The sequence below is a fragment of the Oryzias latipes genome, chromosome 14 (assembly GCF_002234675.1).
Source record: "Oryzias latipes chromosome 14, ASM223467v1".
Lineage (NCBI taxonomy): Eukaryota > Metazoa > Chordata > Actinopteri > Beloniformes > Adrianichthyidae > Oryzias > Oryzias latipes.
In genome coordinates, this window is record NC_019872.2 from 8362869 (window position 1) to 8390635 (window position 27767).

Genomic DNA, 27767 nt, shown 5'->3' on the forward strand with positions numbered 1-27767 from the left:
TTCACTTTTGTTACTTGTATTTATGTATGTAATGTAGCATTAATCTAAACACTTTAACAGTTTTTATGGCATTTATAGATTTATTCTCCAGTCTTTTCTTTCCCTCCAGCCCCTTGAACCTTTTGTAGTCCATCCGCCTCTTCTATTTCTCTTATAGTCTCAAACTATGGGCCTCATATCAAAAAGACATCCACATCGTAACTGAACATCTTTAGTGTTTATCATTCACACATGTTTATAGTCAGGAACCTTTTAATATACTAGTTTAAAATTGACAAAGAATTTTCAATAAAGGATTTGAAATTATTTTTAATAAAAGCTTCAATATTTAATATTAACAAATCAATAAACTACAACTGTTTAGCAGCGTGCCTTTAACTATTATTGGTAGATTGCTACTTTAATCGCACATAAAACTGATGAGGAATTACAATTAATCAAAACTGTTGTATATAGTGTCATATAAATGTCTATACACTTCAAATAGTTAAAAATCTGTGTAAAATAAACTGTTCAACCTTTTGGTGAGGAGAGATCTGTGTAAAAATCATAAACGATGAAATTATATTTCATCATATATATTTCTCTGAGTTCTTTCTTTGACTTGTATTAAAAACATGCTTTAATGTCTATAGATATGGATGGATTAAGCAAAATCCTGTTAATCATGTGGATTACACCAGATTTTATTGAAGAAGAATGATTAAAGAGTCTGTGAATTGTTGATGTAAAAAGAAGAAAGAGAATATATCACAGAGACAACCCACACATAAATAAAGGCAGCAGGAGTCATGGTGGGGTGCTAATGGTTTTTATTATTTTGATATTAAAATCAATAAAACATAATCAGACTAACATGGTTACAAGCAGAGCTGCAATATCAACACCTGGCTGATACCACAGAAGAGAATGGTCTTTAAAAAAGAAAAAAGAAAAAGAGGCACAAGAACACAACAAACGTTCAGGGAAGGTGACCGCAGGATGCCGAGCAGTCCAAGACAAAAACCAGAAGAAGCGTTTACAGTACAAACCATGGGGGGGGGGCCCCCCCAGCTGTGTATAAAGCCACAAACTGTGCCCCGAAAGAAGGTGTAAAAAGAAAGTTAGTCGAAACAAAAGTAAAAACCAATAACATTTATTACACAACATAAATATAACAATTGTCGAGATATTTTATTTGAACAGGCATATATGTGAACTACAAATATAGACGTCAATGCTAAAAGAGAGGATCAAGTTAGTTTCAGCAGGATACACTTTCTGCAGGTTTCGCGTCTTTAGAAAATTAGTATCACCAAGAGATCTATTATACAACACTTAGCAATGAAGTACAGCCTTCCTACTGAGACCAGGGAGAGGAACACACACAGGACTAACTACAGAGATCCCATGCTGTTGATCTAGTCAAAGAAGATACCATACAAGACCAGAAGCATCATAACAATGGCATGTAGCTGTGGAGCTCAGGATGATCGATAACCTCCCAGATCATCTACATGTTTGGGCTTGTATGGTTTTCCTAGAAAATCGTCTCACCAGCCGTTAAATTTAAAACATATAATGAAATCATATCAAATGTGTAAGATAAGCATTTTTTTTTATTTTAATGTTTCGTGCTTCGAGCGTTTTGGCAAGTCTGGAAGGAGATAAAAATCACTGCTTTGTTGCATGATGTGTGCATAAATAGAAAGAGGAGTTTGAATTTTATTGTCAAGAGTGGGTTGTTGCTGTTTTTAGAATTCTTTTATAAGGTCGGGATGCGGGGAAAAAAAAAAAAGGAAATGAAATCTGACCGCATCGCTTGCTGCTAGGAAAGGTGAAGGGTCTCTGCCCACCAGCCTTTTAATGACCCCGTCAAATCTCAGGGGCCCCCTGACAGGACAACTTTCACACCCTAATAACAGGAAGGGGGGGGAGTCAGTAGCTCAACAGCCCCCCCCCCCACAACTGAAATCAACACGAAAATTAAATCTAAAGCATTTAAGCAACCAAACCTCAATAAAGAGTCAGAAAGACCCATGTCAGGAAGAGGTTCTGTTTGCTGATTGGATGATTTACGTTAGGGTTTTAGCTCAACCCTTTCTGACCAACTTCAAACAAGTTCCTGAGCCTCACAGACAGGAATTTCTTTCTTATTAATAAAAAAAAGTTTTTTTTCTTAAAAATCTGTGCAGATATTCATTTAGATTAGCTGTAAATTGAAATCAATCCAGTAACTAAAAATAACCTATGTTATCCATAAATAAGGAAAAAATAATTTTTGCTAAATTAGTTTCAATTTAAATACACTTACAGGCCAACAAAATAAATGATCCTGTCTGTGACTCTCTCGAAACATCCCAGACTCACGGACGCCTCCTCAGCGGAAAAGCTCCAAACTCTGGATTCAATCATCTTAAATATAAATTTTAGAGGAACTCGCAAATAAATATCACATATCGTTATGAACACGTAGGTCAGAGGGAGAAAAAAAAGGCAAAATATAATTTAGGAAAAGTAGAACATAATACAGAGTCGAGAGCATAAATATCAAACCATAATATTAATAAAAAGAAGTTTAAACATATAAGCAAAGACAGCGGCCAAATAAAGATACAACATTCAAGATCTTTCTGGATCCCGATGACCAAAGTCTCCCTCTTTGAGTTCTCCAAACAAGGTCAAACAACAGGAAAAATCTCCACAAGACACTCGCGTTTGTCTGTGTGATCCTGCTGAGGAAGACTAGTCTACATTCATCAGCAAAGCAGCAGCATAGTTATACCTCGCTATGTCAGCGTACAGCAGTGCAGCAGTCAGAAACACGAGACTGACCGGAGTCATCAACAGAAGGAATAATATGGCTAAAATTCAACACAGCCATGTTCCTGTAGCACCCAGCCACGGACAGGTTAGCACCACGTTTACCTCCATGCTCAGTTTGTCGCTTCATTCGCAGCGACTCCATGCCAACACTGACTTCAAGGAGGATCTGGCACTTCATTATAGCAAAGTTAAGAAATGGAAAGTCTTTTTTTTTTTAAACTATTTTTTGTTTGTTTGTCGCAAAAATAAAAGGTCTCAAAGGGCAGCAACACAGTGCTCCACGTCAAAACCTCTGAAGAATGCATTATTATTGTCCAGGTATAAAGCAGGCCCAAGTCTCCCGCTGCCACAAACAGAGTGGAAATTTGCTCCTCTCTACACAAGACACCAGCAGTGATAGCAGCAGCCAATACAGAAATCACAAGAACGTGGCATAGTGGGCAGAGAAAGAGTTACAAACACAACCGGGTTTCCTCCAGCGCCGTTAATTTAGATTGCAAGCTTTAATGGATCTTCTTCTGTAATACCAAATGGAAGTCCCATAGGAAAGTATTACACTACTTTGATCTTCAGTTGAAAGTTTCTCACTATAAAATATGTTGAAAATTATGCGGAAAATTAGGTTTTCATTCTAGAATTGTACTTCAAGTTTAGGTTTTGGGAAACTCAGTCCCTTGTTTCTGTTGGGAAACTCCCTCCAGACTGACAGAAGGTGCAGATTTGTGTCATGTTCGATTAAGGCACCTGGTTTAGCAGGCATCGTTTTTTGATTTTTTTTTTCCTTTCTTGTAAGTGTAAAAACCAAATGCAAGGAGTGTCATGTGAATGTAATAGAAGGAGGAGGGAGGAGAGAGAGGGAAAAAAAAAAAGGAAATTTGTCATGGACACTGTTAAATCAAACTCTGAAGTCTCTTTGTGCTCATTGGATAGCAGCAAGTATGAAATCATACAACTGAGAGTACAGAGAGCCCCAAAACAGCCATGCAACAACTTTTGAACAATCACAATTTGCCAAATTGCTTTGCAGCTTTTTTTTTTGTCCTAAGAGTCAAGTTGTTGTCAGGTTTTCCCAACCTATGCAGGGAATCCACAAACACAATCCATGAATTGCTGACATTAAAAATAAACAGGAAGTATAATAAGTTTGTGGCTAATGAGGAATGAAATGGTTTTACAACAGTTACACAAGACCGAGGGATACAAAAGAAGTTCTAAGCCAGACTCTAAGGTCTGACACGACCAGCAAGAGGCGTTCAGATAGACCTAAGTGCTTTTAGCAACACTTGTTCTACAGATGCAGTTGCCTGAGAGCATCTACAGTTTTCACTGCAAGAAGGGAGCATCCTCCACTTTTCCTGCTGCAGCCCGAACAGGGATGTTCCTTTTTAATACAGTGGTGAAAAGATATATATACGGTATATATATATATATCCTTCAAAGCTGGAAATGGGCGCAGTAATGAACTGCAAGGATTCTGGAGTCTTTTTGCATGACTGGAGTAGTTTTTATGTGCAAGCTTTACTCTCCAAAGAGCTTTAATACTTTTAAATCAATTACAATTAAAATGAAAACACTTGTCTTAAGGACACCGGTATGAAAGCAACACACGGACCCCTACACAATTCTAGGAGCAAAAGAAAAAAAGTTGTTAAAGGAAAGTTACTGGACTGTAAAACAAAGTGTTGGGATGCACTTCCTTTGGAATTCGTAGGTGTGAGATTCAACGACGGCTCAAAACCACTCATGCTAACACATCAGAACGTTTGTGCATATTTGGATGTTAAGGTGAGTGCTTTTGACTCTGAAATCAAAACTTTTTTTCCTTTGGCTCATCGTGTCAAACGGAGTCTGGCTTTTACAAAACAGGTACTGCAATAAGTTAGAGAAAAAGAAAGAAAAGAAAAAAGGAAATCACAATTCTTGTTTTAGAGCAAGAATTCGTAAGAATCCTCCTCTGATTGGTCCAACAGTAAAATCATGACGTCACCAGAACAAATGAGAATTATTGGTGAGTGCAGGGAGGTGGGGGCGGAGCCACTATGTGACAAATCCCAGTCGGATCACAGCAGAACATCGGTGTCAAATCCTTGGAAAATGTTGCAGATTTTTGTTTCGCTATGAGTGATGAGAATTTGGTGGGTTTTTGTGTCAGTCTCTTGGCCTTTGTTTTTTACTTTGTGTACAGAGCATTGCACCATAGTGATTGACATTGATAATTCATAAAGATACACATACAGACAATAGTTTATACAGAGTAAAGAATGGTGACGATAACTGGAATACATAAATATATTTTCTTTGTAATTTATATGTCATCACACATCAGATAGAAGAACAATATTACCCTGAATTGCTGAAGAGCTTTATGGATCCATGTAGCTTTTATTAGACAAGAGTTGCACAAAGTTACACACTCGAGTTGCTTAATAATTGCAGGACTTTGAGTCATCAGAAAGAAAAAGTTTTACTGGCGTGGATTTTCACTAATTTCCTTGACGGTTAAAATGCCACAGAGTCTCCTGGCTGAAGTGTAAACTTGCACAGCTTGCACCTATCACGTTAAAAGTAAAGACACGTGAGGACTTTTTCTTTAACCAGCCAATTAAGATAGACAACTAAACACAGACGCCACTTTTTTTTCTCCTTATATATTTTTGCCAGCCGGCCGTCAATCAGCAGCCCTGTATCCACTGTTGACCCCTAGCATAATCTATTATCAAACCACAGCTGAGAAAAAAAAAAGTTTCAAATACTGTTGCGAAAGACAAAAAAAAGATCAAATAGGTTCAACTCCTGAAGCCAATTTTAGATGCACTTCACTGCTACTCCAGTCAAGGTTATTTTGAGCAAATTGGTTTATTTACTGTGCGGGCAAAACAATGTCAGCGACCTCAGGGTTGCCCCTAAACTGCATACATGTCCGCCATTGTTGTTGTTGTTGTTATTTCAGTTTGTGTGTATGTGTGAAAGGTCATTTCAAAAGGCAATAAGTGTCCGGATTGACTATTTATTTGTAAATTGGCTTTCCATACAGTACAGTGATATAGTAACCTCCCCTGGGGGGGCACAGAACGGCATCTCTCATGCATGCTGTTCTAGGTCACCCCAGGCAAAACCTCTCCTCATTAAGTCACAAGTAGGAATTAGTTTAAAAATGATAACAATATAGCTCTCTGAAGAAATGTGTCTACACTGTACATCACCCTGAAGAGGAAGCCAAAGCAGAATCATTTTTTCCATAGGAAACCTCTACTGAAGGCAAATGAATCGTGACGCCAAGGGGGGTCAGCATCAGGATCAAAGTAGGGGCCCTGGAATCAAAACCCTCTGTTTTTTTTTCTTTTTGTTTAAGAACACAAACATACCATCACAGCACCTCTGACCAGGACCTATCCAGTCAAATCACTAATCCCACCAAAGCCCCGCAACAACATTTCACGGCTTCAAAATTGCGTCGATCCAACGTTAGGCCACACACTATTCCTTGCTAGTTTGTAGACCAAGCCCTGTCTGGCAATAGACTGTACTGAGCAAGTAGTCATCAAGTACACTTGCAGCATTCACACGAGGCCGTTTAGCAGCAGATGGAAGAAAAAATGCTTTTCTTTTTCTTCTTCTTTATTTGAACAAAGTGCTTTGTTTTTTAACAACTAAGAATAATCTGTACACTTAGATACATATCAACTATTTTCAAAACTCAAACACGAAGAAAAAGTAGCTGGGCGGTAGAGGACAGCAAGTCAAAAAGCTACAAAAAAAATCGTGGGTACTCAACTCTGGTTTAAGAAAGAGCACCATTTCTCCCTTTTCTTTATTAGATGGAACGGAAAAAACGTGTATGCACGCCATCATGGGATATCGCTCTGTAAAGGAGAACATCACCTCCGACCTTCCTGATCTGAGCATCAACGCTCTAATCCTATCAGACTTTGGACTCAACCAGGTAACACTAGCTCTTCCTTGAAGAAGCAACATCAAAAAACTAAAATATAAGAAGTTAGGCATTTTTTCAGGCTGCACAGTGTATGTATATATGTATTTTACATGTATGTACACGAGAGATTAGTAAGTCTCTAAGATGCAAGTCAGTGAAATGTTGAATTTAGCTGCTTAAATGGAAATTATGCAGACCAGATCACGGTGGAACAGAATCAAATCGCCTTTATTTTTTTCTGCAGCTGGTTTTTCGTCAGCCCACATGTCTATCTAGCCTTGGAATTTGGTTTCTCTCCAAAAAAAAAAAAAAAAAAAAAAAAAGACAAAAGTGTCAAATAAGCTTAGATGAGGCCTCACACATCTCCTCTGGCCAGTGTCTGTCTCCAAATCAACAGGAAAATAAGCAGGCAGCTAAAATACAAAAATATAGTACTATTTTTTTGTTGCTTTTTTTTTTTTCTAATGCTTTCAATGTAAGGATAAGCTTTAGAAATGTGTCATGCTTAAAAATCAATCATTGTCATTAAAGTGGCATTTACCATTGATAGATATATCAGTAATGTCGCTATCTACAGTACTTTACAACAAAACTCAAAACTTACATATAGAAATCAAAGACGTGAGACGCAAATATTTTGGTTATTGTCGGCCATTGTGACAAACAAGCACAACTGTAACGTAGCTTATCTATTAGCGCCCTCAGCTTCCTTTCCTAGCGAGCACGGAGAGCAAACTAAGCATGTGGAGGAAGGAATCAGTTCAGGAATAAGTGCTTCCAAAGCCACCAACCTACTGGAGAAGCCCACAGAGGGGGTTAACTTTTTCAGATTTCAAAAGACAAAATGACTGTTCCTTTTCTGTACAGAATTGGACCCAAGATAATTTCACAGTTCTATGAAGTTCCCTGACCCTCCCACTTTTCTTACATTCAATACGGCGTCAGGTAAGCTGTGCAAAACCTTACTTTAACTGGCTGGTTGCCATTTCGTTGCATGTGTCTTTGGTACAAAAAACAATCAAAATATAGTGTGCAAATTTTAAAGGAAAAACATCTTTTAACCCCGCCCCCTAAGTTGCCAAAGACAGAGTACCAAAAAACCAAAGGTCATCTATTGCAGAGCCCTCCTATATACACTAACTCTGTGGCATCACGCAACAAGAGCTTCCATTTGTCTATGTACATTCAGAATATCTTTAGACGACAAAAACACACACCACACCGCACAAGTGTGTCCCTCCTCGTATTCACAAACGATTTCCCCGCCTGAGCGGGAACTCAAGGGGCTCCAACATATCTGCACTTCCTGTTCAGCCCTTTTCTCACACACACAAACGCACACACAGTCAGATTTACAGAGACTCTCACACATACATACACAAGGCACAATGAATAGAACTCGGATCGAAAACTAGTATGAACACACCAAACTGTCTGGTCACCTCTACTGTACAAAAAAAAGAGGGGAGCCGGTGCCTGGGAACCATTTTGGTACAGTTTCATGGAGGAGATGGATCGCTGTTCATGTCATCACTTTCATCTTCCTCGAAGCCTGCTTGTTCCCATACTGGCCGAACACCCGCTTTTTTGTTTTTTGTTTTCGCCCAGTCCAGTTACGATCCACACAAGGCCAGAAAGCACCATGCTACATGCTCTTCCACAACACGTGGTTAGCCCACACTCTCCTGTTTAAGGTAACATTGTCAAAAGCAGCCACAGAGCTGTCTCCTGTCCGCCACAAGCTCCGTGTGCGCAGGATGGCTGTTGTTTAGTCCCAACTGATCACGGTCAGGTGCTACTGATTTTTTTTTTGTGTCAAGCGTTCATTTGCTTTAACTATTCTTACAGTAGCAAAGCTGATTGGCAAACAGGTGATGGCATAAACATATTTAAGCCTTCAGTACAAAACATTTGCTACCACCTGCATTTGTTTTCTTTGCAACTACCAGAGCCATTTTTAATGGTCAAAGTGCTTTAGTGAACGAGTCAATTTAACATCCTGGAATTCTTCAGTCTTTAGTATTCCATTTGTTATTTTTTTGTTGCTTTTGTAGGGCAAACCTCTTCATAAACACACAATAACTGGAGCTTCTTCAACCTTTTGTCAGGGTCTGTTGGTTTCTGTGGAAATATTCCAGAGGTTGCACTCATGTCCCGTCTTTGTCCTCCAACCAAACCACCCGCACACGTTAAACACTCATCACCAGTGGTTTTAAGGGCGCAGCAATACACGTCTATCCAGCCGACACTTGCTTTTAGATTAACTTCTCCCGACAAGTGGCCACCATGACTTGGGAGATGATGATGTTCCGTCTCTGCATGCAGAGGCTGAAAGCTAGGTAGGTGCATGGTGAAAACAAGCGCTCAGACATACACATAAGGATTGGTGTGTGTGTGTGTGTGTGTGTCATACACTGTGTATGCAGTCTGGGTTGGAGGGGCATGCAGAGAGGGGCATAGTTACAATGAGACAGCAAAGTGGAAAACTCTCTGTCCACTTCTCTCTCGGGACGGCTGTTTGTCTAGTTTTTGGAGGTGGGGACTCGCAGGCCGACCAGACCGCCAGTTGGATCGCCACGGCTTGTGTTCTCCAAGATATTATTGACAAATTCTGAAGTCTGCCCAGCAACAGGTGATGGCACTGCACAAGAATAGGCACAAGAAGCATAAGAATAAATGCAACACTTCTTAAAGAATTGTCTAGATAACTCATTACAGTTCTCTCTCAAACTCAATAGAAAGGTTGGCTTGGCCAGATCACCCAAGAAGAATACTTTTAATATCTTTTAACCATTTTTTTAATCCATGACTGGGCTCTTTGGTCTCACCAAGTGTCTCCTGGATGAGCTGCTCCAGAGTCTCTGTCATGTTGGTTGAACGTGGAGAAGAATCTTCAACTCGTACCATTATCTCTTCCTTGATGGCGTTGATCACAAACAGTAGCCGATCTGAAGAAGTGACATTTCAGTTAAAAGAAAGGCAAGGCAAAGCAATTCAAAGTGGTTACATGAAAGAAAAAGGCTCTGGTAAAAGTATTAATGAAAAAAAAGATACAAATAAAATCCAGATATTTTAAAGTACTACAAACATATCTTTTAAATAAAGGCAAGAAAAAGAGCAATATAAAGATAAAGCTGGTGAACATCTGAGCTCTTCAGGAAGCTGGTTCTGTCTGTGTGTAGCCTAGCAGCAAAAAGCTGTTTGGTTCTGACTCTAGGCTCTACTAACTGATGGCTTCTTGCAGATCTTGAAGTCCTGCTGGACTTGTAGGTGCTTGATAACAAGAGTGATGTGGTCGGTCCTCCGAGTTCTGGTTAAATCTCCATCAGATGCATTGTGAATGAGATAATGCTTTTACACTGTGTTGTTTGGAGGAGCAGACAAAAGACTGTTTGAAGGAAGTCTAAGCCTTTTAGGACACTTTAGGACACTAACTTGACTTTTAGTTTTTATTCACCCTTTCCTTTGTGTTTCCAAAAATAATGACTCCTGTTTTTTCAAAATCTAAACAGTTAGTCATCAAATCACAGATTGCTTTAAAGGGAGCGGAGGGAAGCAAACTTGTACAACCCCACCACTGTTCTACCATACCATTTTCTTTACATGAATTTTCTTTATCCGGTTCCTAACTTCTAATAAGATATTTCTATCATACAAACACAGTTTCATGTCATGCACCCAAAAAGAAACAGCAAAGAGTCTGATGGATTCTCAGAGAGTCTGGGTTTTATGAAGACCAGTGTTGTCTGCATAACTATAATCTGACCTAGAGGAAGAATGTACAGGTTGCCAGCCTGCATGGTGTGGATACTCTATGATCTATGACCAACATAACACCTGTTTTCAAAATAAGATTTGTCCCAAATAGGAACTAAACCTGATAATCCCACTTACTTTTCCAGCCTGATAAGAAGTTTTCATTGTCTACAATGGTGTGGTGTTGTGTAAATAAAATTGTTCTGAGAGGCTGTTTGTGTTCAAAAAGTGGCACAGCAGGATCAGAATAACTTTTTTAAATTATCTTTTCAATGAAAGGATAATTAGAGATTGTCCTTTAATTGCTAAACATGAAAAGATCTGGGCTTTTTTTCACCAAAAGCGGTTCCAGCAACTGCAGTTTAGAGTAATTGTGGAAAAATGCCTGACTGAAGCGAGATGTTAACTGTCTTAGGTTGTAGTATTAAAGGGGAAAATAAATTAAAATTAAGAAGAAGCAGATTTTTATGTTTGACAAAAACAAACACGAAACAGATTTGCCAAAAAATTCTTAAGCAAAATGCTGTAGGTAAACGTACCATACTCCGTACTGAGTCCCCAAAGCTTCACTTTGTTTGCTTCGTACTGAGCTTTCTTTTTTAAACGGCAAGCCCTGCACAAATGGCGGATAGAGGTCAAACACACATGGCCAAATGGTCACTAACAGTTCCAGCAGGAAATGCATGCATGCAAGTTTTACCTGGATGCCAGCTTGTTCTTCTCCTTGCGAGAGCGTGGTCGCGCCGTCAGCGGCAGCTCACTGACCGGAGTCAGGTCGCTGATCACTTTGTTCAGTTTGCGGAGCTCAGTGCCGATCTGCAGCAGTTTGCGTGGATTGGGAGTCAGGTCCTCCACATCAGTGCGCCGAGACTTCTTCAGCATGTATTTTCCTTTTTAAACAAAAATGTTGAGAGTTTACAAAACCACAGAACTAAAAACAAATACAAAAAAACTCACATTAATGTTTTTTTACAACTTAAATGTAACAAAGATTAAAACCAATTGCCCTACATGCAGTCCTAAATTGTATTTACCAATTAAGGTTAGTGCTAAATACGAAAAAAACAAAAAAAACTTTTTATGAAGTTATTTTGCAACTAATACAATCTTATATAAAACCTAACAAGAGCTATAAAAACAATAAAAGTAAGTCTGTGATGCTTTAACTATGGAAACTTTACATTTTTAGGACAATGTCTTAATGAGAAATAAACAAGCAAAACAACCAAAAGACTGTTGCATAAATAAGTAAATAAGAGGCCTATTTTCTTGTCAATATGATTAGAGTTTTCTATTTGCACAGAAAGGAGTATGTCTGCATCACCTATAGGCAAACCCTCTATATTTGTTTATTATCTCCAAATGGACCACTGAAACTGGTCTATTTAAAATGTTACAAACAGCTGCTGTTGTGGAAAGTCCCGTCATTACCAGAGTTCACAAGTTGTACTGCAGCCTCCAAAAAAAAATTGTTAGTAAAAAAACAGGAGAAAAAAAACTGCATCTCCACGTATGCTGTTTCTTTAAGGTTTTGTTTACGTGCGTACCATGCAGAGGCCCATTCTTCTGATACAGGTTGCTTGGCAACGTGTGTCTGTCCCACTCAGACGGCTTGAGTAAGCGCTCCTGTTTGGAGGGCGTGAGTTGCTCGCTATACTCCCAGAAGTAGCGCCGTTTGCCTCTCTTGCGGCTTGAGACTCCGGCTGTCAGGCCTTTCACGTCGTCCATCAGCTCTATGTCACAGCCTGGGGGAGGAGATAAGGAAAGAACGGAAATTAGAGGAAGACAAGGGAAACATGGAGGGAAAACGGTCAAAAAAAAAGTTCTCAACAAGCAGTAAACCTGGCTCAGAGAAGGCATCACTCATGTCGTCATCCTTGTCTGCCTCATAGTCTTCGTCCTCCTCTTCCTCCTCCTCATCGTTCTCAGACAGCTCGTGCTCACTGCCAAAACCCTCATCATGGTCTTCGTCGTCCAACTCCAGCCCATCCCCTTCATCTTCCTCTCCCTCGTCCTCGTCCCCCTCATCCTCATCCTCCTCCAGTTGGGAGTGGCTTCTGCCTGTAAGTCCACTGCGGGTCAAGAACAGAGAATAATTGTGCTCCTCCTCTTTGCCCTGCTCAGGGTCTGCGACCCCGAGAACGCCGCTTTCGCTGCTGGCTCCTGCCACATCCTCCAGGCTGGTCGGCCCGGAGTTGCTGCTCTTCAGAGCCTGATTTGCTTCTACTAGCTGAGGCAGTGAGGCAGGGCATCCTCCTGGGATCTCCCTCTTCACAACGCCCTCCGTTTTCTTCTCAAAGCCTGCCATGCTTGGAGAGCTGCTGGCTGTTGCAGCAGGAAGTCCAACCAAAGTGGAAGTGGAAGCTTTCTCCTCCTCAGGTTGGCAGTGGGCTAGAGGCGGGTCTGACCCCTTGAAATCTGTCTGGGAAGGCAACTCAGCTGGAGCTCTGTAAACAGAACTCACTCGTACTTTAGCCTTCCGGACAAAGTCAATGCCGAGAGAACCCGGGGCGGCCATCTTTGTCCCTCTCCCCACAGACTTGCTTTGAGTCTGGCTGTGGTCCTGGGTGAGACTAAGATAGTTCTGGGCCTTTGCCATAGTCTCTGTGCAGGAAGGAACAGGCCTGGTTGCCTTTTGGGAGCCTTCAGGAAAGTCTGGAGGACGGCTGTAAGAAGGACGGGAAGAGGCGCTTGGGGAAGGCCACATAGAACCGAATCCCTGGTTAGGAACCAGGAGCCTCTTACTGTGAGAGGGGAGTTGGGGGGTTTGAGCTTGTGGGGCAGGCAGGTTTAGGTCTATGGGCGGGTAGAGAGTCTCACAGACAGGCAGGGAATCCTCACTGTTGAGCTGAGCCAACGTTGGCGTTCGGCTAACCACTTCCTCATCCTGGTACGGACTGGAGAAGTCATCCAGTCCGAGGAAATCCACCTCTTTGGTTCCCCAGATGTCACAGCTGGCCAGCCGTGTGTATCTACCAAAGACAGAATAATACAGCAGAAGCAAAAGTTAAAAGGAGTTTTCAAGCCACAAATGAAAAACTAAAGCTTTAAACGTTTTTTGTCACAAAAATAAAGTTGTCTTCATTTAAAGCTTAAACTGTTTGGACTACATCCAAATAAACAGGCCTTCGAAATTTTAGAGTGAGCTAGACAAAAAAAAAAGTTCCCTTTTATCACAATAACAGATGTTTTTGGAATACATAAATAGAGATCTAAAGTACCGGTATACGGAAATATTTTTCCGCTTTCATACGTTTTTCCAGGGGAACAGTCTTGACACAACACGCTAGTTTGTAAGCCAAAAACGAACCAGAACGTTTTGTGAAGTGTTTTTATATCTGAACAAATACAGTGATCCCTTGCTATATCACGGTTTACTTTTCACGGTTTTGCTACTTCACGGATTTGGATTGTGCATTGTGTTCTGCATTCTGATTGGCTAAAAAGTCACTCAGCGAGTAGCTCAAGAATGGGACCCTTTGATGAGCCGTTCATTACAGTTCTCCAACATAATCGATGGTGGCATGTCGGTGTATAAGGATCTTTAGCAAAGAAGAAAAAAGAGCGACAACAACTGCCTATCAATATGTTCCTCTCCCGAACAAACACACCTGCAGCTGCACCGCGGGCTTCAAAAGGAAAAAACGCTGCAGAGGATGCAGCGGCTCAGTATGAAGAGCAGTGAAAAAGAAGACCGGTGTCACTATCTGTCCCACTGTACTTTTTTATTTTTTTCATAATCATTTTAAATTTTCCTCCGTTTAATCCACTCGGGTCGCGGTGGGCGGGGTAATCTCCGCAATTTAAAGCCTTCTGTTCTTATCGATGATTGAAATTATTATTTGACAGCACACTACAGAAGTTATTTGTTGAAAAACGTTTCTAAAGTACTTTTATTTGTTAAAAAAACAATTGATTTAGCCTGTAAAATGGTTTGTTCTTTCTTTTCAATGTATAATAGTGAATTTCATTGTATAATAATTGTAAAAAAATAAAGGTTTCTACTTCACGGGTTTTGCTTATCACGGGTTCTATTTGGAACGTAACCCCCGCGATAATCAAGGGATCACTGTATTCAATTTTGAATGGAAATGGGAAAAAACAAAATTTTATGAAATAAGACAGGGAAACTGTTAAGCAAAATTATTTGAATTCAGAATTTTGCCAGTGATATTTAGCAAGTATTAGCTTCAGACACATCAGTTTATTTTTGGAATAAACCTACATCTAACTACACAGCTTTCTTCCCTAAAATGAGGTCATTATAAATCTACAGCACAAGGTGGAGACTCAAGTATGCGTCAACGTTCTATTATGACTTACCAATGATTTTTTAAGCATATAAAATTAGATGTAACGGCTATATTTGGCTAACTGAACTTCTTATCTGTTGCTGCTTAAACTTGACACAAAACGTATTAAGTACCTGGTGAGATCTTCCCAGTACGAGTCCCACTGTTCAAACGCTGAGCTGCTGCAGACGGTCTCACAGTCTCCCAGACCCATGAACTGATCGACACCTCCTTCCACCTCCTTGCCTCCGTCCCCTAACCCCACAATGCTGTCCCCGCAGGGACTCTGCCGGTGGGTCATGTCTCTGTCCTGCAGAGAGAAGAAGGAAGCACTTTTAGCAAAGAAGAGTCCAAAGAGGTTTAGATTTTTGCAATAATACCTCTTGTTCGTGGTCTTAAAGACATTTATAATCAAAGACTCAGAAATGATTACAGTCACAAGCACATTCCCAGAAAAACAACAAAATTATGCAAAGACAGACAGTTTTTTGTTTGGTACTACTTTTGATAAAAGTAAAAGAATTGAAATATAAATAATTTAAACTGTTTGCAATAATTTTAAACATCCTAAAAAAACATCCTACAAGGGTGCCACTTCTTGGGTTAAAATTCAACGTTTATATAAAAACGATGTCTATCCTGGGAAAGAGACTAAGACAGACCTGAATGAGTGGCTCTGAACACCACCACCTTGCTAATATATTACAACAGAATAAAAGAATCCCGTGCTGTACTGACTCATGATTGTGCAGCCTGCATCAGACAGAAGATCAAGGAGGAAACCTGGAGCTGATGGCAAAAGGGGATTTTTTATGCCTGCATTGAAGTTCAACAAACCTACAACTGATATCACAGGAAATTTCTCATATAACATAGAGAAAAGCAGGTAAGCATCTCCTCAAGGAGTCAGGAGAACGCTCTTGAAAACAATCAAACTTCCTGTAAATACTCAGATCTACTGACCTGTGTAAGAGCTTCACTCAAGAGAAGGATGAAAAACACACTCATGATACAAACTACAGAGTTTCATGGTACTTTTTCAAAAATAATTTCAGAAAAAAACTGTTTAAAGCAGGTATCTGAGAAAAATGGTTTGAAATCCAGAATAATATTTATAAAACTGGGACTGTTTCAGTTTATCCCAACATTAAAAAATTTAGTACTTTTAACAAATTCTTACACCCAAACCAGGTAAAGCAGGTGAAAACCCATTTGTTTGATTTTAGTTCAGTGATGAACACTTTAGCGTTGTAGTTCTTTATGTGTAAGCCTAAAGAAAATGGAAATGACACAACAGCAGCTGGGAAAGTCGCAGATTTCACAAAAGAACTTGGAAAAAACATGAAAAGAATAGATAAACAAAAGCTAAAGCCTGACAACAGTGCATCAGAAAAAAAACGTTAAGATTGTACAAACTCTCAGATCAAGTCTCTTCAGGAGATTCTTTTGGTTTACATGCTGGAGGTACAACTACAAAAAATTAACTTTTATAACGTCTTTGTTTATTAAAAAGCATTTCCGATCCGTACATCTAGTATTTTACTTACTTAGACCAAAATGTTTACTGTCTTGCTTTATGAAAGCAGTGCATCCCTCAAATGTTCAAAACTGGAAGGAGCACTCACAGGATGCTCACTAAGCCCTCACTTTATGGTTTCTTCAGAAGAGCGATTGTGGGCGTGTGCATGGGGCTACTCACCAGCTCATACATGAAATCTGGGTCAGAGCTGGTTGCCAGCAGCTCAGTACTGGTCAAAGCCTGGTCAGCAAAGGAGTAGTTCTGAAAGGCGTCCCCAAAGGGAGGCTCCATCCCACTGACGCTGGGCTGCATTACAAAAGAGAAGGAAAAACATTCAAAAACAAAATGAGCATCTGCAGCACCTCTGGCATAATATAAGAGCAACCTTGATGAGGAGGCTTGGCGTTTATATTAGCTTTGGTGATTTTTGTTTTCTTCACTGCCTCTCAACAGGACACGCTAAGCTCCTCCTTCCATCTTAATGCTAAAGCAAAGTAAAACATCATGACTTTTAGATGCATGGAAAGAAAAAACAGCTTTATTTCACTCAAAGAAACTACAAACTAAACTTAAAAAATGATGTTTAGTGTCCATGGTAAAGCATTATCAGGCCCAGAATTAATAAACAAAGGACATTCCAATTCAAAAACTCAATTGGTTTAATCAGATCCATTGACACGGAGGAATCAAGCGACTTCTAATGCAGTCTCCAATTCCAATCATTTGTTAAACAAAGCAGGTTTTCTGTGAAGAGCTCAGTGACTTTTAGGATGCAACCTTTACAGCAACACAGAAAATTCCATCTCTGCTGGATTGTCAACTGAGTTTCGGCAGTTTCTGCCACAACTCAGCCAAGAAGACAAAGAAAAAGAGCACTTCAAGTTAAACAGCTGAGCCAACAACAGCTAAGCATCACTGTCCACGCAAATCCTCAGCTCTGTTCATTCTCCAGCTAAAAAGTCACCAAACTTCCACTGGCAGTGTGAATGTGTGTGTGAATGGGACTGTGACTGTAAAGCGATTTGGGCATTCGAGGAAGGCAGAAAAGCGCTATGTAAGTATACGCCATTAACCATTACCATTTAACTCACCCAACATCAGTGATTGGGCTTCTAAAAATTCCTAGAAATGGTCCCAAACTCACACAGAAAAGCAGAAAAGTCTGGGTTTCAATGCAACTTCACTGAAATCAATGTTTGTATAACTTTTTTACATAGAATTATTATTATAAGATCTACTGGTTCACACAAACTCATAAATAGAACTAACCACAGAAAAAGGAAAAAGCAGAAAAGCTAACGAACCAATTTGGGCGAATCTCAAAAAGTTCTTAAACTGACTGATGTAAAGTTTTTAAAAGCAGAAATTTAAAAATAAACAAGCCTAAGTTGAGGTTTTTGAGGTGAACAGATTGGATTAGGATATAAAAAAAAACTTAATACAGACTTGCTGAGAAATGTCATACTGTTCATTTCATTGGTGTGTGTGACTCAGCGATCAGGATGCTGTTCCTGCTAGGCTGGCTGTTTGTATTTAGGGAAAAATAAAAGTAAAACTGGAAAAAATAAACTAAATGCAATTGTATGGCAAAAGAAAAAGGTAAGATTCAAATTCAAATCCAATTACTAGCATAATATTTGTTTTAAATAACAGAATCATATTTTCTGGTAGCTTACAGCCCCTCACACCCCCAACCTAACCTTACAGGTGCAACAAAAATGGCGAGCAGTACTGGAGCCATCGAGCCACCCAGTTAGGAGCCAGATGTACAAAGATGTACATGGATCTAGTCGTTTACAAGGGAATGCATCAGAATGGAGCGGAGCAGAGAGCTTGTGACCTGCCGATTCTATTTTCTACATAACAAAGAAGTACTTTCAATCGGCATTTGTTTTGAATTTTAAAAATACCGTATTTTCCGGACTATAAGTCGCTGCGGATTATAAGTCGCACCAGCCCATAAATGCATTATAAAGTAGAAAAAAACAGATAAGGACTATATGTCGCATTTTGACGGGAAATTTATTTGACAAAATCTGAGACCAAGATAGAATAACTTGCACAACCTCATATGACACAATCATAGCAGACTGTTTATCTCATAATTTCACAGTAATTCTTTCTCAAACTTATTTATTTATTCTTTTCATGAAGCATCATTGGCCAACTAATACTCTGTTTTCATCCTGTATTTGTAGAAACAGTTGTCATTTTTATTGCATTTCTGAATCTATGAAATCATTGGAAAATAGAATATTATGTTGTTAGCCTTCAAGATCTTACTGTAAAAAAAGTTTGCTGATTCTCTGAGTCACTTAACCTACTCTTAACACTTAACATACCTCATACATCAAATTGACCCAGGAACATCATCTCTGTTCCTCACAAATGAACATAACAGGAGGGTTAACAATGTATTTATTTCAATTTATTTCTAATATAAGTCGCTGCGGAGTATAAGTCGCACCCCTTGCCAAACTATGAAAAAAAGGGCGACTTATAGTCCGGAAAATACGTTACTCGGACGTACAAATTTCAGCTAAATATTCTTAAAGTCTGTCCTCTATCATCAGATAAAAGCCACAAAAACATGTTAAAAAAGCCAAAAACACAATTTTCATTGAAGTGGGTCTTTAAAAAAAAGGGATGTAGATGTAGTTGTTGTTATGTAAAACCCTAAAAAATTAGTAAACAGCAACATTTAATTTAAATCAGAAATTTAAAAAATAATATATTCAGCACTGTGCTGTTCAAATCCATCAGTTCATCAAATTCAAATTAAAAAAAAAATCCAATCATTGGCCCACTCAGAGTTTTGCACCAGCAACTGCTGGGAGGCAGATTTCTAGATTTCCAGTCACTTACTTCCTTAGGTCTTTTAAGCAAAGATTGGGATTTCAGGACGGCAAATAAACACCATTCTGATGACTCTAAATGAAAATACAACTTAAAAGAAACCTTTTTCCTCCTTTACTGATTACATTACTATGTTGGTAAAAACCCAGGTTGAGGAAATTTCAGTCAAAATAAACTTTCTCTTTAAAGTGAGTTACATAAACAGAAGTAGGAAATTCGGAAAAAGGAGCTGAACGTTTTGTCTAATAAATCCGAATTCTACAATCACCTCCTTAAAAAAACATGCTGTTTCAATAAACAGACAAACACGGAAGCACCAAAAATAGACACAAGATGAAGACGATAAAAGTCCAGCTGTTGGCAAACACATCCTGTGCTGCGAAGAGAGGCACCAACACCATCAGTGATAAAAGTCTAATGATTCATACTCCCCATGCAGCAGAGATCACAACAGGAATCTATGCTCATTAAAATAAAGATAACCAGAACATATAATCCAAATAGTCCTTCTGTTGACACAAAACTTTATTGTTCAATCTGACTTGACACATAGAAATCTGAAAGATTTTTGCATTAGATTCATAACAACTTAAAACATTTTGGTGCAACTAAACACATATTTATCAAACGGTGGATAATTGATAATAATAGCTAAAGGATCTTACATTTTTACATTTAAAAATATATAAGATCTGTAATAATGTGAATCAGTTTTTATTTTCCTGTTGAGCAGCATTTGTGCTTTCAATTAAGCAGGTTGTAAAATGTGGATTTGTTTTACTTTAATTAAATTGTTTTGAATCAAGACCTTATTTTGAATTAAAGTGCTGCCTCTCTAAATATCAGAAATGAAAATATACAATACTTTCACAAGTACAGCCTTGCGTGGATCTGGCTGCTGCACGCCGGCTTTCATTTTCTTGTGTGTGAACTTAAATGGTTTGTTTTATACAAAGCTTACCTGAGGCATTGCCAGACAAAGCTTAGAGCTCCAGCTTCGAGAACCTCTGGGTCTACTGTCCAGTCCCAGTGGTGTGAGGTTATGGGATCAACACAGGGAGTTACTGCTGAGGAGGGCCGGGCGACCACAGAGCGCTTGCCAATGCAGTCTGCTCGGCTGGAGGGACGGGGGAGAGGGAGAGGGCGATTAAGGTGGCCCAACCTGGTCTGGTCTCTTGTGGACTGGTGTAGCTCTCTGTATGCTTCAGACCTGCAAAAAGAAAAGAAAAAAAAGAGAGAAAATAGATGTAAAACAAAAAAATATTAAAGAATAAAAATAAGGTGCCTATTTTAACCACATTGGTTTGTGACGTTCAAATGGAGCTTCAGGACAGTATCGTTCAGTTTACAGGTTTGCAAGAAAAACAGGAAGAAGAACGTTATCTGATGGGGTGTTATAAAATGCAAAACATCTGAAACTAATACAATCTGTAACACCATAGACTGCTATATCGACTAGTTAAATATCTGGAAATTATTTGTTGACAAGTTTTCTTATGACGTCAGGAGAAAATGTAAATAAAGTGATGATCATATTCAGACTTGTGTACAAGTCTAGCTGGCAACAGTAGCATGCATGTTGCTTATCAGAACCATTTGGAACCGATTGGTTCCAAGTGACTGAAGCATCCCAATGTCCCATTTTGCACCATTTACTTTAGTTATTAACATTAAAAACATGGACAAATGAATACAATTTTTTTATGCATGTTAATTAATTAATTGAAATGGCATTCCAAAGAAAGATTTTTGCTTCTTTTTTGTATTTCTGTATATTAAATCTTTTTTTTTTTTAAATCTGTTCATTCTACAATTTGAAACTATTTTTGTGGTTAACACTATTTTACGTCCCTGAACATGAAGCTTTTTGCAGCTCAAACAACATCCAGTCTTATCTTTCTAAGGAAACCAACACCTGATATCATTTGTTGTTCCTGTTGGCCTTGTGGTCTCCTGCAAACTGAGGAATCAGTTATTTCATTTATTAGACAAAACATTTTAACTCCAATATATTATTGATGCATACTATATTTTCATTTACCATAAATTAAACTATTCAATCCTTTGGACGATCTCGAGCTTTAAATTCTATATTTTTTCCTATCTTAATTTGTTACACTAAGAGGCTTCCAGAATTTCTTAGTGCCTTCTGCTTATAAGACATGGATTATTCAATTATAAGTGAATTGCTTGATTAAAAAGGTGAACAGCCCAACAAACCCATTTTTTACAATCACTTCTATTCCTCTGTTATTAAAATGTGGAGGAAAAAAAAATTATCCTGTTTTCACCATAAATACCTGATTTTCTGTTATCATTTTTAAGCAACAAAGCTGCTGTTTTTTGTATTTTAGCATCTAAAGTCCCCATCGACTGAAAACATCAGTTCCAAAGCCACTCAGTGCACTGTAGCATGCAGATGTGGTCAAGATGACTTGCTGGTGTTCAAACGGAGAAACAAGAAGATGAAGAATGACTCCGAGTAATGCAGGATAACAGAGGCAACCTGTTTTTCATGTTTGAATTCCAAGTATTTTTATTACCTACATAGAAATATGTGGGAAAAAGAAGAAGAATTGTCTGGGGAAAAACCTTGTAGGTGCTAAAGCTCAGAGAAGAACGATTGTGCGGACTCATGATAACAGAGAGGCAACATTTAGAGGGAAGAAACTTCATTATTACAGGGCATTTTTCAGCTTCTAACCTTTTCAGGTTTTCTTTCTGGTATTCTTTAAAACCATTTCCTGCTACGTGTCTTTCAGATCTGCACTGATCGTCTTTGAATGCACTGCAGACCACGTTAAAGCGGAAAAACATTGCCTGGTCAGAAAATTCCTGTGGCAAACAACATAAAAAGGAATCTGTTATTTCTCATTTTGACAATATATGTCTTAGTTTAAAGACCCACTCCAATGAAAATTGTGTTTTTAACATGTTTTTGTGAACTTTTGTTTTGATGATGGTGGATATAGATAAAGAAAATTAAGCTTAGAACTGCATCTCTGGGTATTTCTTTATTCGAAACATGGTGAATCAGGAGCAAATGAAATATTGTTGTTTAAAAAAATAAACAGGCTTCCAGCTCCGCTCCAATCTGATACAATCGCTTGTAGACAACTACATTTCGTGTCTGTCTTTGGTTTTCCTTGTCTGAGCTGGTATCTGGCTCAATACTGTACGGCTGGATAGCTCAGATATTGCTCATGCTTTTTGTTCAACCACCGCAAATATTAGGTTGGGGTTTCTAAGGGGTTTTCGTCTAGCAGGAGATCATGTAAACAGATGGATGACAGAAAGGGGGATTCCAACCTACAAATTGGAGGTGATCTTCTAATGAACTCCTGCTGTGCAGAATAACTGTCCTAAAAAACACCAGTTTTTTTTAAATATTGGCTAAAAACTGCATTGTCATGTTCAAAAGACCACTGGGAACGCTTTTACAATTGATCAAAAGATGATCAGACTGGGTCTTTAAGGTTTGTGGGTGTAGTTTACCTACATTTATACAAAAATAAAGGCGTAAAACATACAGAAAAAGCCAAGTAGTTCTATTACCTATAGCATTTCATTTTCCACAAATATTTTATGGTTGCAGCTAAAGCTGAAAAATGTTTTGGGGTAAAATATTGTGAAATTTCCGGTTCCCCAAGAATATTTTCTTCAGGTTTGTTTTCAAACCCAAATCAGTCTTAGCATTTTTTTAAAAGGTCATTTATTCTCTAAACTTTCTAAGCTTTCTTTAAAAATTGCTCTGAAATGACAGCATTCATCCGGCTGCTTGAGCAAAAACTAAAGAAAAATGTAAAACGAGATAAAGAAGAACAGCTTATAGCTAAGACTTCCATTTTAAAAAAATCATTAACACCATCACTTCCTCCAGTCAAAAGCGTTTTCGCAAGTGAACTTCTCCCTCCTGACTATTCTCAGAGACACAGGAAGTGCAGTTCACGCCACTTGTACAACCGCTTAAAGGAAAGTGACACCTTTCACGCAAATGCAAACTTAAGCACACAAGTCTGCAGGTGCAAAGGAACCAAATTCACCAACAAATTATTTGGAAACAACTCAGCCTCAAAAATATAGACCAAATACAAAAATGTGTGCACTTCCTGCATGTATTTCCTTCCTGGGAAGCTGGGTCGGATTAAATTTACAGCAGTGCAAGGAAACACATGGCCTTAACACAACAAAGAAAGCTGCGTCAAGCCCTGAAACACAACTGTCACAGAAAGAAACAAAAAGCCTGTGGTCACAAGCAGAGAGCTGAAACCAAGTCATGGTGCTGACGCACAGAGGATGCAGAGAGCAAATTTACAAAAGGGACAATTTAATTGAATCCACCTCACTACACAGTGGCTGACAAAGCCTGTGATGGAGAGGAGTAGGTATGAAACATCTCAGAGAAGCATTAAACTCAGCTCATATCACAACTGTCTTCATTATTTTTGTATAAGATGTAGACTTTTATGAATATCTGCAGACATGTTTTGTAAAAAGTGATTTTGTTTTTTAGGAAAAAAACAGGGGAAAATCTTAAAGTGACTGTCTGATCCTGAGCGGATCAATCGTACTTCGTTTCTGTCAGTTTTAGCTTTTCAATTTCAGAAATTGTGTTCTCCACCCTCGACACCGCCCCTACAATCGATAATATCTGTCATCTGCCTGGCTCTAAATGTGTGTTTCAACTGCAGCAGCTCTCACTATGAACTGATTCAAAACTCAACTTCAAAATTCAGACAATATTGTCAATATCCTAAAGAGAACAAAGCAATGCCAGTGCCATAATACAAGTTATGTTAATGGGTATCATCATTGCTGTCAAAACCAGTTTAAGTGGGAAAAAGAAAAAGTAGTAAAGTGCAGATGGTGAAGCGGAAAAGTATCCAGAAAGCTTCATTTGTTGCGACTTGTAACTTTCCTTTAAACATGAGACTAAAAAAAGAGAAGTGGGGGAAACTGGTGACGGCCAGTGCTTGCTGATCAGCTGAGATGGAGAAGGATCCAGAAGGAGATGCCGTGCAGAAAGGCCCCAATGATTGTTCTCCCCCTTCCTCTACCGTCTGATCAGCATTTGTGCAGTTTATGTACCGGACAGTCACGCCATTTGCCTCAGTCAGAAGTTCATTTAGAGCTTCGTTAGAAAGAAGGCATGCTTTCGTTTTCTCAGGTAGTTTTGTTGCTGATGCGTTTTTCCCCGTCTATAAAAAAAAAAAACGTTGGTACTCCTCAAATACTAAAGGCCCAGAAACTCATCGGAACAAACTCCTCCCTGTTGATTACAAAAGTTGCCATATTTCCACCATGGAGCTGCACCGCCAATACAGAAAGTTCAAAATCGGCTCTTTGACAACTTTATTTCTAGGCTTGCATTGCGACTGCTTTGCCAGAATACGTTTAGATAGCTTAAAGAAGAGGACTGTATACACATCCTTGAAGGTCATCAATATTGAGATGTAACAGTTGAACTGGTCAGGAAGGGTTTTTTTTGCACTGAAAGCAATGAGGAAAATCCCCAATTGGCAACTTAGTCAAACAAGTGAGCACTAATGTAAAGCTTCCTGTTACAGCATCTTTGGTTTTAGACAGGAAGATAAAACTGAATGCTCATGTTTTTTTTTTCTTACATTGCATGACAAAAGCTTATGTTGAAAGTAATTTAGCAGACAAACTGTAATTTCTAATTCTTACAATAAAATCTATTAAAACTGCACAATGACAAAAACCTCCTCTCAGACAAATGTGCCACAAAGACACAAAAACTTGTAGACAACAAAGGTGATAAAAATGTCAAATCAAGAGATTTTTTGTAAGTTTGCTTTGCAAAGCTCCTACACCCCTATTTTGCTTGTAAAATCTTTGACTAACAACTAACTACAGAAGAAAGAGAAAAGGAAAAGGTCAGCAGAGGCCATGCTGCCCTCATCCCACTTCATTCACTATCATGCAAACAGCTGACAATCTCAATTTCACAACACTGGACATTTTCCAAGTAGGCCAATCATCAGTGCCTTCTTTAGAGCAGGTTACCCACTGATACCCGTGAGGCCTTGCTTACTGCAGAATCAACGAGCAGCCAATGTCCCGCTGTTTAAACAGAGGGACAAACAAGAACAAACATCGCAAAAGGTCATTAATCTACAAGGTTTGTGCAGAGCCACAGCAACAGACTGAAAATAGAATCTCCCCAACAGTCGAAAATACCGAAAGGTTGACAATTTTCATCATTCATTTAGATGGTATAGTGGTAAGCAAACAGGTGATAGGGATTTGGCAGTTCAGTAACTGTCACCAATTGATTTTAACAGCCTTTCTCAGAAATCTCTGCAATATGGCAGCAAAGAAAAGATTCACTGAAAAAGTTAGAGTTTTGTTTTAGCTTTCACAGGTGTTTTTCAGAAATTTAGACAAACTATAATTCATTTCTACGCTGCATTTATTATCATAATGCTGACCTGAACCTGACTTTTTTATGACATCACTTAGAAGCTCCCTAAGGATTAGGGGAAATGCAGTAAAGGTCCAATACACACCCCGCCTAACTTATTCTAACATTTAAAAAGAGATGTAAAAACATCATAACACCCATGTCAGATAAAGCGAGTTTACATAACTGCTGATTATTGTAAATACTGTACAGAAACTGTCTTGTAGTGATAGAGTTGTTGATTATTATCAGAGTATGGTCAGTAAGGCTGATTTTATTGCTAGTAAAAAAGAAAATTGTTCAACAAGTTATCAAGAATTCAATCAATACTTTACTTACGCAGGATCGTAACTGGTCAAGTAAAAAGAAAGAAAAGTAAGGTCAAACCTGAAATACAAATATGCTTATTTATTCTTGCGTTTCCTGTTAGGATCAAATAAACTTACTTGTTAATAGAATCAATGCAACATCTATGGCAAAAAATATTTTAAAAAATATATTAAATTTGAAGCATGCATGTGTGTAACTATAAGAAATGTTTTTTAATGCAGAAAATACTGATTAACCCCATATGGGCTTTACATCTATTTTAATTTGACATTATTTCTACACTAAAATAAAAGGGGGATATACAGACATGAACATTATGATATAAACTAAACAAACTATACGATAAATTTCTCTTTATCAGAATCTAATTTGACCAACATGTACATAAAACATTGACTTTACTGTAACAGGTAGATATGAATTACAACTGACCTATTGTAAAGCCCAGCAGAGCTATAAAGACACAGGTATCTCGCCAGTCTCTGCACCCATCGCAGAACCTCAGCAAAGCAAAACAAAACCTCAACCTAACCCACTAGCGGCAACACCCAACAAACCCCGCCTTCCTATTGGACGCCTGAAGATGACGTCCTGGCTACCGGCGTCTCTGATAGGCTTGAAGGACTGCCAGTTACAGGAACTGGTTCAATATAAACCCCCTTTTGTAATGTAGGTTGAGGCAGAAGATAAACAACTTGAAGGCCTACATGCCCGTGGCCTAGATAGCACAATTTAAAGATAACATAAAGTGTGATGAACCATATTGTAAATAATCAAAGACACTACAGAAATACTAGTACATTTGTAACATTTTCTCACATTTCATTTTAAAAAGGAAATAAAGAACTATTCAAAGGGCTTATCTAACCAAATGCACACGAGGTGTAAGCACATTTTCTGTGGATGCGGACAATATTCTAATATGCCTTAAAACTTGGAAAATGAACAGTAAATGTGTTTTTACGGTGAGTTGTTTTCTTTATTATTATTGATATCCAGGTTTTGTTCGCACGAGCGCTGGCCGTTACTGTTTGGGGGGCGTGTACCTAACGAGACCTCGGGTTAAGCATGACATGGCCCACCTGGGTTTTTCTCAACAAATCAACGTGTAATTTCTTAGGACATTACATCTATTAAAAGTCTATGATAAAGTTTTAAATGTAACGTAAGCTTTGACATAATACATGTTTAGTTAGAAAAAGAAAGCATAAGATAGCTGCCAATTATCCGAAATACTACACGTTTTGCTTCAGCAAACTACTCAATTTTTAGACAAAACAGCCAACAAAATTACCATAACATTGTTTAATTTTACTTTTAGCAAGTCGAGAATCAGATATTTAACCCAGCTCGTCGTGAAGTATAGTTCTGGCTACATTTATTTACTTCCTGTAAGTCCTCAATAAACTGCGCTGAGCAAAAAGCTGATCATCTTGTGTATTTGGTTTAGGACTAATTGTGCTTTTTTTCATGCGCAAACTGCGAGTCTTGGTGTAATTTCAGCCGCAGCTCGGTCAGTATGGCCTCTCCTTCTTCATCCCAGCTGAAGCCCGATACATAACAACAAGCAGCAGCTAGCTTCAAAGCTAATCCAGCGCCGCGGTGAGAGCCCACATCCACCAAGCAGAAAAGTTTCCCTAAAGCGGCTAAAAAGCGCTCTTGCTTACTTGTACGGCACCCTCGCATACGTCTGTCTGAACGCTGGACCTCTTGGAGCTTCCTCTCTTGGAAATAACACGGTTTCCTGTGGAATGGTGTCCTCACGCTGTTCCTGCTCTCGGGTTTGTTTTGTTTTTCTCCTTCCTGACGGGTTTCTGGAAAACGCGTGACTACCAGACCACGTGGGTGCTG

General features: G+C 38.8%; 1 protein-coding gene across 1 annotated transcript; it reads right to left on the reverse strand.

Moving 5' to 3' along the window:
• Positions 1-795: 795 nt before the first annotated feature.
• On the reverse strand, positions 796-27747 carry crebrf (CREB3 regulatory factor). The gene is made up of 10 exons (XM_011483240.3): positions 27584-27747; positions 20124-20372; positions 16487-16612; positions 14922-15097; positions 12338-13467; positions 12043-12240; positions 11196-11385; positions 11035-11108; positions 9568-9687; positions 796-9380 (listed from the first exon to the last, which is right to left on the reverse strand). Exons 2-10 carry the CDS (start codon positions 20130-20132, stop codon positions 9262-9264), a joined length of 2142 nt encoding a protein of 713 aa, XP_011481542.1. The 5' UTR covers positions 20133-20372; positions 27584-27747; the 3' UTR covers positions 796-9261.
• Positions 27748-27767: the final 20 nt, after the last annotated feature.